The 13,533-nt window shown below is 37.7% G+C and overlaps 1 protein-coding gene across 2 annotated transcripts in view; it reads left to right on the top strand.

The window, feature by feature from the left end:
- LOC136576957 (uncharacterized) overlaps nucleotides 1-13,533 on the top strand; it is a 299,361-nt gene that overhangs the window by 56,599 nt on the left and 229,229 nt on the right. The window contains exons 39-45 of one of the 2 annotated variants that reach the window (XM_066576622.1): nucleotides 2,032-2,135; nucleotides 2,235-2,353; nucleotides 5,479-5,637; nucleotides 5,795-5,985; nucleotides 6,067-6,158; nucleotides 11,086-11,204; nucleotides 11,863-12,030. The exons of the other annotated variant lie outside the window; for it this stretch is intronic. Coding sequence (XP_066432719.1) covers nucleotides 2,032-2,135; nucleotides 2,235-2,353; nucleotides 5,479-5,637; nucleotides 5,795-5,985; nucleotides 6,067-6,158; nucleotides 11,086-11,204; nucleotides 11,863-12,030 — 952 coding nt within the window. The remainder of the gene's footprint in view (nucleotides 1-2,031; nucleotides 2,136-2,234; nucleotides 2,354-5,478; nucleotides 5,638-5,794; nucleotides 5,986-6,066; nucleotides 6,159-11,085; nucleotides 11,205-11,862; nucleotides 12,031-13,533) is intronic. 2 annotated transcript variants of the gene reach the window in all.

Genomic DNA, 13,533 nt, shown 5'->3' with positions numbered 1-13,533 from the left:
CTCCACAGTTCAACCTCAACAAAATACCACCTGATCAAAACTACATGTTTCTGGGACCAATAATTCCCTTATGCTACCTGTATAGTGACCTCTTGTTTGAGAAGCATGTCCCACTAAAAGACCATCTAGAACCCTGCGGGTTGGAGGCGTCTCAGAGAAGTTTCACAAATAAACGTTTTTTTAATATTCATTATATGGACAAAAGTATTTGGACACTGCAGGATTTTATGAAAAAGTGCTTTATTCTTCTACCTCCCTCACACAGGGTGTTTTCAGCAGCGCTTTCAGCCCTGTGCTAAACGCAGTACAAGGCTCCCATTCATTTCAATGGGGCTGCTCACACGGGGCTGAAAACGCTGCTGTGAAAAGCGCTGCATGTTCTATCTTTGGGCATTTTCCGATGAGTCTCCCATTGAAATGAATGGGCAGCGGTTTCAGCTGTGCTGAAAAGGCAGCGATTTGCAAACGGCCTGTGTGAGGGAGGTCTTTAGTAAGGTGTGGGGCCTCCTTTTGCTTATATTACAGCGGCAGCACGCCCAGGCATGCTTTCCACAAGTTCTCTGTACGTCTGGGCAGGAATATCTCGCCATTCCTCGTGCACGCCTGTGAGAAGAGATTGTTGGGAGGATGGACGTGGGCGAGGGTGTCGGCCGTCGCTCCAGTCCGTCCCACAAGCGCTCGATCAGATGAATGAATAGTTATTACCAAACGAGCAGCTTTTTATTTTACCCATGCCCTTCCCAGCATACTGTGCGGCAAACTCAATATTTGCAGATTTGCTGATTTTCTGCAATGTCCAAATACATTTGTCCAATATGGAGTGTCCATCAGTAGGAAAGGAAGGAGGGTATGGCTTGTGGGTATCGGTATGGTCTCCTCAGTTTTGCCAATGAAGATGGAAATAATAAAGTTCCACAAGTCAGTTCCCGAAATAATTTTCCATATTGAACCTTGCTGTTTGCTGCAGGTGATGAAAGGGGGGAAGCAAAAATGAGGAAGAGGATATAGTGGAAGGTAGGATTAGGGGGGGAGCTAGCGATATTTTGCAGCGGGGGATGAGGAGGGACACCTGTCTGACAGATAGGCTCACTTCGGCAAATCGCGGCATGCAATTTGAATACCGCAAGCGGAGAATCGCTATGATTCTTCGCTTGTGGACAGGGGGCTGCGCTTTCCATAGCAACACTATGGAAAGCTCGGACTGTGTTACCCGCGGCTGGATTATCAACGCGAGTAATGCAATGCAAGAACACCCATCGACAGGCGGCCTAAAGGTTCTTCCATATAAACAATTTAACATCCTGTTAGATAGAACAGTAACCAATGAATTGGAATATACAATATCTCTATGGCTTATAGCTTCCCTGTAGGCCAGCTGGTCTCATATCCAGGTGATTTGTTTTAGCATATACCTCAAAATGTATTTATTGACCTTAAATGTACCTGAAAGATGCATTTATGTTTAATATGTTTTTATTGAGGTTTTTCATATAAACACACATATAGAACATAGAACGATTAAAGACAATAGGGCAATAAGGCAATTCTTTATGTCACATCGCTCAAGACTAAGGCACAGGGGTTGGTGAGCCAAGATTAAAGGAACAGAGTTCAACCCGCAAAATCAAAATCAGTTCTTTTTTGCTATGGCCCTCCGAGCGTGGTCCGCTTGTGTCGACGCGTCCTTGAGTCTATTATGGTCACCAGCCTTATTTGAGTAACTTGATTTGAAAATAATTGTGCTTATCATTGTGACAAAGCCCGGTTTGACCTGAAAGATGCATTTAGAAATAGCGCCACTCTTGTTCAAGGGCTGTGGCTGGTATTGCGACCTAGTCAAGTGATTGGGAATGAGCTGCAATACTAGATATAGCCTATGGACAAGGTTGGAGCTGTTTGTGGCAAAAAAAATGTAGACCCTATGGAAAACGATAGGTCAAATGCATTGTTGTATATATAGAATGGTATTTGGGGATTGCCTGGCAATTGATATATGACTTTTCCTTCCTGTTTTCCTCTTGCCTTACGCAGTTCAAACGCCTGTAGCAAGTATTACGGGATCCTATCAGATTCTGCGCAAACGGCGATCACACAGAAAATAGAGTCCAACGTCAGAAATAAAAGTGCAGCCAGTGGTACGAAGCAAAATATTCTCCTGTCTGTTTACACAATGTCTGTTCACTTTGGGGATTTATTAAAACTTATTTTATTATATGTCTGTATTATTTTTTTAGGACTGCCATGTCCTGCAAGTTCAGGAAACCTGGGTGATTCATATTATTCATTGTGGGGGACATTTGGTGAACTGCTCAGCCTTACACAAATGAAGGAGTTTTACCAAGGCAGTGATCTTGTAAGTATCTTTTAAGGTATATGAGATAGATACATTTATAGATTTAAATATATAGAAGATATCTATCTATCTCATATCTATCTATCCATCTCATATCTATCTATCTATCCATCTCATATCTATCTATCTATCTATCTCATATCTATCTATCTATCTCATATCTATCTATCTATCTATCTATCTATCTATCTATCTATCTATCTATCTATCCATCTCATATCTATCTCATATCTATATATCTATGCATCTCATATCTATCTATCTATCTATCCATCTCATATCTATCTATCCATCTCATATCCATCTCATATCTATCTATCCATCTCATATCCATCTCATATCTATCTATCTATCCATCTCATCTATCTATCTATCTATCTATCTATCTATCTATCTATCTATCTATCCATCTCATATCTATCTATCCATCTCATATCTATCTATCCATCTCATATCTATCTATCTATCTATCTATCTATCTATCTATCTATCTATCCATCTCATATCTATCTATCCATCTCATATCTATCTATCTATCTATCTATCTATCTATCTATCTATCTATCTATCCATCTCATATCTATCTATCCATCTCATATCTATCTATCCATCTCATATCTATCTATCCATCTCATATCTATCTATCCATCTCATATCTATCTATCTATCTATCTATCTATCTATCTATCTATCTATCTATCTATCTATCTATCTATCTATCCATCTCATATCTATCTATCCATCTCATATCTATCTATCTATCCATCTCATATCTATCTATCTATCCATCTCATATCTATCTATCTATCTATCTATCTATCCATCTCATATCTATCTATCCATCTCATATCTATCTATCCATCTCATATCTATCTATCCATCTATCTATCTATCCATCCATCTATCTATCTATCTATCCATCTCATATCTATCTATCCATCTCATATCTATCTATCCATCTCATATCTATCTATCTATCTATCTATCTATCTATCTATCTATCTATCCATCTCATATCTATCTATCCATCTCATATCTATCTATCCATCTCATATCTATCTATCTATCTATCTCATATCTATCTATCTCATATCAATCTATCTATCCATCTCATATCTATCTATCTATCTATCTATCCATCTCATATCTATCTATCCATCTCATATCTATCTATCCATCTATCTATCTCATATCTATCTATCCATCTATCTATCTCATATCTATCTATCCATCTATCTATCTATGTATCCATCTCATATCTATCTATCTATCTATCTATCTATCTATCTATCTATCTATCTATCTATCTATCTCATATCTATCTATCTATCTATCTATCTGTCTATCCATCTCATATCTATCTCATATCTATATATCTATGCATCTCATATCTATCTATCTATCTATCCATCTCATATCTATCTATCCATCTCATATCCATCTCATATCTATCTATCCATCTCATATCCATCTCATATCTATCTATCTATCCATCTCATCTATCTATCTATCTATCTATCTATCTATCTATCTATCTATCTATCTATCTATCCATCTCATATCTATCTATCCATCTCATATCTATCTATCCATCTCATATCTATCTATCTATCTATCTATCTATCTATCTATCCATCTCATATCTATCTATCCATCTCATATCTATCTATCTATCTATCTATCTATCTATCTATCTATCTATCTATCTATCCATCTCATATCTATCTATCCATCTCATATCTATCTATCCATCTCATATCTATCTATCCATCTCATATCTATCTATCCATCTCATATCTATCTATCTATCTATCTATCTATCTATCTATCTATCTATCTATCCATCTCATATCTATCTATCCATCTCATATCTATCTATCTATCCATCTCATATCTATCTATCTATCCATCTCATATCTATCTATCTATCTATCTATCTATCCATCTCATATCTATCTATCCATCTATCTATCTATCCATCCATCTATCTATCTATCTATCCATCTCATATCTATCTATCCATCTCATATCTATCTATCCATCTCATATCTATCTATCTATCTATCTATCTATCTATCTATCTATCTATCCATCTCATATCTATCTATCCATCTCATATCTATCTATCCATCTCATATCTATCTATCTATCTATCTCATATCTATCTATCTCATATCAATCTATCTATCCATCTCATATCTATCTATCTATCTATCTATCTATCTATCCATCTCATATCTATCTATCCATCTCATATCTATCTATCCATCTATCTATCTCATATCTATCTATCCATCTATCTATCTCATATCTATCTATCCATCTATCTATCTATGTATCCATCTCATATCTATCTATCTATCTATCTATCTATCTATCTCATATCTATCTATCTATCTATCTATCTATCTATCCATCTCATATTTATCTATCTATCCATCTCATATCTATCTATCCATCTATCTATATACAGCGGTCCCTCAGCATATAATAGTAATTGTTTCTGGGACCACCATTGTATATTGAAAACATTTCCATCTTGATACTATAACTCTATGAAAAACTAGTAATTGATTGTAAAGCCTCTAAAATATCAACCGAAAGTAATACAAAATGAAGATGAAAAACGCAGATAACTAAGACCGATAAAGCAAGTCTTTACATATCAAAGAGAGATTCTGGAGGCTGGAAATGATATTCTATATAGAGGACAGAAGCCTCTTCAGGCTCCTGTACAGCATATACACAGTGTACCAGAGATATAACATGGACCCGTCTCACCTGGTACCCAAAGGAGGCACTTATCCTGGCACAAGTAGAGAGCAGTCCAGGACATGTAGTACCGCACTGTACTGTAAAGAGGCACTACTACAACCAGTCAGTGCAGGAACCTCAGTAATACAGGGGTCATACCAGTGAAATGTCCCTGATGACTGGCTGGCTTTTCCAGACAATCACACATGCTGTATATCTGGACTGTCAGTGATATTGTATGTTGAATGTCGTTTCACATTACGGTGACCGGTGAAAGACCGTTTTATGATGAAAATACTGTATCCTGAAGCCGTTGTGTCTAGGGGGTTGCTTTTACAGTAATGTAACTATTGACTTCCTTTTCTATTTAGATGGCTCTCGTCCCTTACTTTACTGTTGAACAGTGTGCTGCTCATATAGCCGATCCTGCTATCATGTCAGACAACAACAAGGTGGAAACAATTATGCAGAGAATAGATTATGTTAATCTTGGAGACTTCCTGGACGAATTCAATACTCAATGTGAACAGGTAAATGAGAGATGATTTTGATGTATTTTTGGATGGTATACTGTATCTTCTTACTGTAGAGTCTTCTAGTGGTGCTTGTTTGTTATTCTATTAAGTATAACGCTATGGAGTAATGCCTGAAGGTTGATAGTATTGTGTCCTTTGGTTTACTTTACAGGCGGGCATCAAAACTATAACCAACAAATTTTTCCTTCAACAAGCCCTCTGTAAATTTGAGTCCGTCAGCACATTCATGTCTATTGATTATTCCACCTGGATGCCAAGATTCGGACTATTTCTCCCCCTATTTGATACAAAATGCCTTGCATCCCTTGGAAAGATTGAAAGCTGTGAATCTCTTGCGGTCGTGTAAGTAGAAAATTCCCTTTTATTCTAACTATGTACTTTGCATAGCATGCAGCAAGCTGACTCGTCTTCTGTACCCAACAGGATGAAGGCTTTGATTGCAGTCGAGAACCCTCAGTACCCCAGTGATATGAGCAATTTTGCCATAAACAATCTAATGAATCTAAAATCTTTAGGTGAGTCAAAAAGTCCCATAACCGGCATAGGACAGTATGCCTCCACCAAAGGTCTCCAACCTATAGCACTCCAGCCATTGCAAGACTACAACTGCCAATGAGCCGTGACAGCCTCCGTGGGTTGTCATTAACCCCTAATGATACGGCCCCCCTTTTTTTTCATTTTCGTCTTTTCCTCCCTCCTTTGAAAAAATCATAACTCCTTTATTTATCCATCGACGTCGCTGTATGAAGGCTTGTTTTTTGCGGGACGAGTTGTATTTTTCAATTATGCTATTTCATCTATATATATAAAGATGAAAGCCCTCACTGACTGACTGACTCACTGACTCACTCACTCACTCACCACTAATTCTCCAACTTCCCGATGTCGTAGAAACATGAAATTTGGTAAGAGCATAGATTATGTCCAAAATAGGAAAAGTAAAGAGGTCCCAACTCGATTATTTAATTCTAGTGCAAAAGAATTAGCGTCAAACTTTTACGTACATAATCTAAATCTCTCACTTCCCAATTTCATAGAAACTTAAAATTTGGCACGAGCATTGATTATGTCATAAATAGGAAAAGTTAATGGGTCCCAACTCGATTACTCAATTCTAGCGCAAAAGAATTATCGTCCATATTATATGTACGGAATCTTATTCTCCAACTTCCCAATATCATAGAAATTTGAAATTTTGCACGAGCATTGATTTGATTATGTCAGAAATAGGAAAAGTTAATGGGTCCCAACTCGATTATTCAATTCTATGTGTAAAAGAATTAGCGTCCAAATTTTACGTACCGAACCTAATTCTCTCACTTCCTGGTGTCATGGCAACTCGAAATTTGGCAGGAGCATTGATTGTTTCATAAATAGGAACTCTTCACTGTTAGGACTTTAAAACATAACCTTTAATAAAGCAATTAAAATTTAAAATAGTACTCACAAAGACTGACACACATAATACATAAAGAAAAATATTAATTACTCTGGAAGTGTATCTCAGAGGATTCTTGAAAATGTAGATGCCATATATCGTGCTTTCTAGGTATAGTGTGATGCCTTAACTGATATCTATTCGAGGCAACGAATAACCGTTTTAGGGTGATAATACACCCCCACAACGGTAGTATCTACAGTCTTGGGAAACTGATGGTGCCCAAGACCGAGATTATTTGTGCTTGGTATTAGCACCAAGAAGGCTTAATCAATATCTGGTCCTTGGTCTGACGCGTTTCGCTCAACTTGAGCTTCTCAGGGACCTCTTGTGAATATTTAATATGCCTCTCAGGATCTTAACAGCAATTGCATAGTAACCAAATAGTGAGCATTCAGTTGGTCGCAGGTAAATATATATCTTGCAGATCAGATGTTATCTGCAATGAAGTATATAATACCTCTTAATATGGTAAAAAAAAATTTTTTTCAAGTTTTTTCTTCAAAAAAAAATCTTTTCTGAAAAGTTCAGAGTAAGCCATGTATCAGAGTCTCGCGTTGTGCAAGAGACAGTGCTGCATGGACTTTACACACCCATGCCTTGCATCTACCTTGATAGCTTGCTGGCCCCTATATATTTACTAATTCATATCTACCAGTGGTAATGATGTTACCTAATAGTTTTTAGGTCACACACTGGAGAATTTCTAACCACTATCTCTCTCCGCTAATTAGATTCTATTAGTGCCTTATTCCTAATGCTTCTCTGATTACAAGATAGCAAAAAGTATCGCACTAAGTAGCAGGTAGATCAGTAAAATAAAAAAGGATAGAACAAAAGCAAGCCAACCACCCTGATGGTGAGTGATTGGTATCAATCAAAATAGGAAAAGCTAATAGGTCCCAACTCAATTATTCAATTCTATGCGCAAAAGAATTAGCGTCCAAATTTAACGTACGGAATCTAATTCTCTCACTTTCCCGTGTCCTAGAAACGTGAAATTTTGCACGGCCATTAATTATGTTATAAATTGAAAAAGTTAATGGCTCCAAACTCGATTGTTCAATTCTAAGCGCAAAAGAATTAGCGTCCAAATTTTACGTACGGAATCTAATTCTCTCACTTTCCCATGTCATAGAAACGTAATATTTGGAACGGCATTGATTGTGTCATAAATTGGAAAAGTTAATGGGTCCCAACTCGATTATTCAATTCTAAGCGCAAAAGAATTAGCGGCCAAATTTTACGCACAAAATCTAATTCTCTCACTTCTTGGTGTAATAGAAACTCGAAATTTGGCAAGGGCATTGATTGTGTCATAAATTTGAAAAGCTAAGGGGTCCCAACTCGATTATTCAATTCTATGCGCAAAAGAATTAGCGTCTACATTTTACGTACGGAATGTAATTCTCTCACTTCCCGGTGTTATAGAAACGTGAAATTTGGCACAGGCATTGATTATGTCATAAATAGGAAAAGCTAATGGGTCCCAACTCAATTATTTAATTCTATGCGCAAAAGAATTAGCGTCCAAATTTTACGTACGAAATCTAATTCTCTCACTTCTTGGTGTAATAGAAACTTGAGATTTGGCACGGGCATTGACTGTGTCATAAATATGAAAAGCTAAGGGGTCCCAACTCGATTGTTCAATTCTAAGCACAAAAGAATTAGCGTCCAAATTTTACGTACGGAATCTAATTCTCTCACTTCCTGGTGTCATAGAAACGTGAAATTTTGCACGGGCATTAATTATATCATAAATAGAAAAAGCTAATGGGTCCCAACTCGATTATTCAATTCTAAGCGAAAAGCAATTAGCGTCCAAATTTTACGTACGGAATCTAATTCTCTCACCTTCCCGTGTCATAGAAACTTGAAATTTGGCACGAGCATTGATTATGTCATAAATATGAAAAGCTAATGGGTCCCAACTCGATTATTCAATTTTAATCGCAAAAGAATTAGCATCCACATTTTACGTACGGATTGTAATTCTCTCACTTCCTGATGTCATAGAAACGTGAAATTTTGCACGAGCATTGATTATGTCATAAATATGAAAAGCTAATAGGTCCCAACTCGATTATTCAATTCTAAGCGCAAAAGAATTAGCGTCCAAATTTTACGTACGGAATCTAATTCTCTCACTTTTTCATGTCATAGAAACATGAAATATTGCACGGGCATTGATTATATCATAAATAGGAAAAGCTAATGGGTCCCAACTCGATTATTCAGTTCTAAGCGCAAAGCAATTAGCGTCCAAATTTTATGTACGGAATCTAATTCTCTCACTTCTTGGTGTAATAGAAACTTGAGATTTGGCACGGGCATTGGTTGTGTCATAAATATGAAAAGCTAATGGGTCCCAACTCGATTATTCAATACTAAGCGCAAAAGAATTAGTGTCCAAATTTTACGTACGGAATCTTATTCTCTCACTTCCTGAGGTCACAGAAACGGGAAATTTTGCACGAGATTTGATTATGTCATAAATATGAAAAGCTAATGGGTCCCAACTCGATTATTCAATTCTAAGCGCAAAAGAATTAGCGTCCATATTTTATGTACGTAATCTAATTCTCTCACTTCCTGATGTCATTTTATATAAAGGATATGTAGCATGGTTGTCTCCCCGTGGTGTTTCCTGGGTAACACAAAGAACCATGCAAAATGGTGAACATATTTTTTTCCCGGTATCTCTAAAGTAATGACGATTTCATAAGATTTTCCGTGTGAACACCAGATAAACACCAGTACCAAATTAACTCAGGCGAAGCCGGATATATCTTGTTTCTACGGCGCACAAACTGCAACAAATGCGACATGATAATGTTATTGTATGGGTCAGTATGATTACTACGATACCAAACTTGTATATATATTTTTTTATTGTACTTCTCTTTTTTTTTCATAGACATTTAATTTTTTTAAGTTATTTTCTGCGATCATCTTCTGCGCGCAATAACTTTTTAATTTTTCCGTCAACGTAGTTCTGCGAGGGCTTATTTTTTGCAGGATGTCCTGTAGTTCACGTTAGTTTCAATTCGGAATACATACGACTTTTTGATCGCTTTTTATTATGTTTTTTCCGGGAGACAGGGTGAGTGAAAAAGTGCATTTCTGGCATTCTTTATCTTTTTTTTTCGGACAGCGTTCACCATGCGGGGTAAACAATGCACTACTTTGATAGATTGGACTTTTATGAACGTGGCGATACCAAATATGTATTTTTCTTTTATGATTTACATTTTTTAATTTTCGATATGGGAAAAGGAGGGTGATTTAAACTTTTATTCTCCTTTTTTTTTAAAATTAATAAAACTTTATTGATCTCACTTTCACTTTCCTTTTAAGCCCTCCTAGGGGACTACAACATGCAATGCTTTGATCACTCCTGCAGTATGACGTAATGGTATAGCATTATGTCATACTGCGATTTGACAGGCAGTCTATCAAGCCACCCCACGGGGATGGCTTGATAGGCAGTCTCCTAAGGCAGCCCTGGGGCCTTTCAGAAGGCCCCCGGCTGCCATGACACCTGCACGGCTCCTCTGATCTCAGCACGGGGGGGCTGTACAGGACCCCCGAACATCGTTTGGGAGATTTAAATGCCCCTGCCAGGATTGACAGCAGCATTTAAAGGGCTAATAGTCGCAATCGGCCGCACAGCCGATTGCAGTTATTGCCTGAGGGTGTCAGCTCTAATAAACAGCTAACGCCCGTGCTGTATGAAGAGAGGTCACTCCCTGACCTCTTTCTTTATACATACCCTTACACTCCAGGACGTAAATGTACGTCCTGGAGCGGGAAGGGGTTAAAGAGCCACAGGCTGGAAATGACTGTTCGCTATAAAAAGTCAATGAAGCTTCAGTTTTGAAATTCTCTTCAGCCAATTTTTGATATTATTATCATTATTTTTTTTCCCCATTTGTTTCGACCTTTTCTTGATCTGATATATAAAGCATAACTGATAAGAAATGATTAATTATTGTGACTAGGTTATGACTGCAGCGCTGGGATGGACTTGAGAACATGGTCTCTAACATTCCTTGGGAAAAGAGGTTTTAGGTCAACAAAATACAGTGATGTAGTTGCTCTGGTTTCAGACTTTGACGTGGTGAGTAATGGCTTCATTGTCTTGAATACGTTACAATACTTTGCAACAGCGCCCCTGCATGTGTTTTTTTTCTGTCCACTCTCATGGTTTTACTAGTTGGTCTTCTCTTTCAATCTCTCCCTCCCCAGTACTTGCTGCACACATTCTTATCTATTTGCATAAGCCAGCCAGCCATACGTTGTGAAATTCCAGAAAATCTAACAAAAATTCTATATCAGAAATTTCTAGGAGATCAGAGAACGGGCCTAAACCTGTATGATTTCTACAGTGAATTGATACTTTTGGCTTGAGTTTCTGAATCTTAATGTTGGCCTCCTGCCAGTGTCTTTCTGCACTTCAAGCTCACGGTCCCTCCAACCGTCTCTGATAAGTCTTTCACTCATCTTCAATCTCTCCATCTCTAGTACTTACTCCTTACCTTTTCAGCTCTCTGATCTTTCCTATAAGTTACACATGATTTGACTTTGCAAAACAAAAATTGTACAAAAATGTTATGACAATCAGAGTCACGGGTCGGAGATGATTGCTCTCTAATTAGCTTCTTGTTGTGTTGTCAAGTATAATAGAAATATTCAAATCAACCACAAAGCTTTGGGAAGATGTTCCCTAAATAAACCAATTCCTTTAAATCATTTTTCTTTTCATGTCCTTTTTCTAGGGGCAGTGCTTAGACTTGATGAGTGACGAACAAAAGGCCAGCGCCACTGCCAGTAACACCGTCCTTAGCAATGCTACACAAACTGACACTATAGTGTCATCATTCGAAGGAGACAACTTGGACTCCTTATTCACCTTTACTGAAACAGTTACAGCATACTTTATGATGGTAAGATTAAAAAGGAACAATAATATAATTAACAAAATTGTGACTTGATACTTGATTCACCTAAGTAACAATTTCAAGTTTTAAAAAGGGAATCATGAGAGCCACAGCCCTTGCAGTGCATTAAGAAATACCCCAACTACCAGTGGTGACAACTACCTAACGGGAAGCTGTCAGAGTTCTGTCCTTTTACTGACACCATTAACATAATAAGATGGTAACATAGAGATGCCCGAAACATTATAAGTTGTGCTTTAAAAAATGTGCAGTACGTGTGACTATATTAAAATTTATGACATATGCCATTACCCCTTAATGACGCGGCCCCTTTTTCTTTTTCCATTTTCGTTTTTCCTCCCCCCTTCAAAAAAATCGTAATGCCTTTATTTATCGACATCGCTGTATGAGGGCTTGTTTTTTGCAGGACGAGTTGTATTTTTCAATGGTGCTATTTAAAGTACCGTATAATGTACTGAAAAACTCTTAAAAAATTCCAAGTGCAGTAAAATGAAATAAAAAGCGACATTTCGCCATCTTTCAGTGCGTCTTGTTTCTACGGCGCAAACAACTGCAACAAAAGGGACATAACTTTATTTTATGGGTCGTACGATTACTAGGATACCAAACTTGTATAGGTTTTTTCTTACTATACTACTCTTTTTTCAATTATTTTCTGCGGTCATTTTGCGCGCGCAATAGCTTTTTTATTTTTCAGTCGACGTAGTTGAGCAAGGGCTCATTTTTTGCGGGATGTCCTGTAGTTTCTGATAGTACCAATTTGGAATGCATACGACTTTTTGATCGCTTTTTATTGCTTTTTTTCTGGGAGACAGGGTAACTAAAAAAGGGCATTTCTGGCGTTCTTTATTTTTTTTTCGGACAACGTTCACTGTGCTGGAAAAATAATGCATTACTTTGATCGATCGGACTTTTACGGACGCAGCGATACCAAATACATATTTTTATTTTATGATTTAGATCTTTTTAATAATAGATATGGCAAAAGGGGGTGATTTAAACTATTATAACTTCTATCACTGCGGGAAGAGAACATCCACTTAGCAAGTGTGAAGGACGAAAACGTACATTTATAGAAACCAACAGAAAAAAAGATCTACAGATTACACATATTTCAGTCTGAACTACATCTAATACACATCTACTGTTGCTTAAGGAGGGATTGGTACTTTTAGGCCCCCTTTTAACCCCTTTTAACGTCATGGAAGCCTGGTACTTCCCGCAACATGACGTATCGGTACATCATCGGGATAGCGCAAGAACATGACTGACCTCACGCTATCCCACAGCGGGAGCCGGCTGTCAGTCACAGCCGGCATCCCGCTGCAACAGCGGGGGAGCATCGGAGATGCGCCCCCCGCTGTTAACCCCTTCCCTGCCACGAACTAAGTAGGTCGCGGCAGGGAAAGAGTTCACAGAGGGAGCGCGCTCCCTCTGTGTTTTCAGCCGGCTCTAGCGATGTTATCGCGAGAGCCCGGCCTGTCACCA

Source organism: Eleutherodactylus coqui, chromosome 8, assembly GCF_035609145.1.
Source record: "Eleutherodactylus coqui strain aEleCoq1 chromosome 8, aEleCoq1.hap1, whole genome shotgun sequence".
Lineage (NCBI taxonomy): Eukaryota > Metazoa > Chordata > Amphibia > Anura > Eleutherodactylidae > Eleutherodactylus > Eleutherodactylus coqui.
The sequence above is the reverse complement of the archived record's forward strand: the minus strand, read 5'-3'. Positions and strand labels throughout refer to the sequence as shown.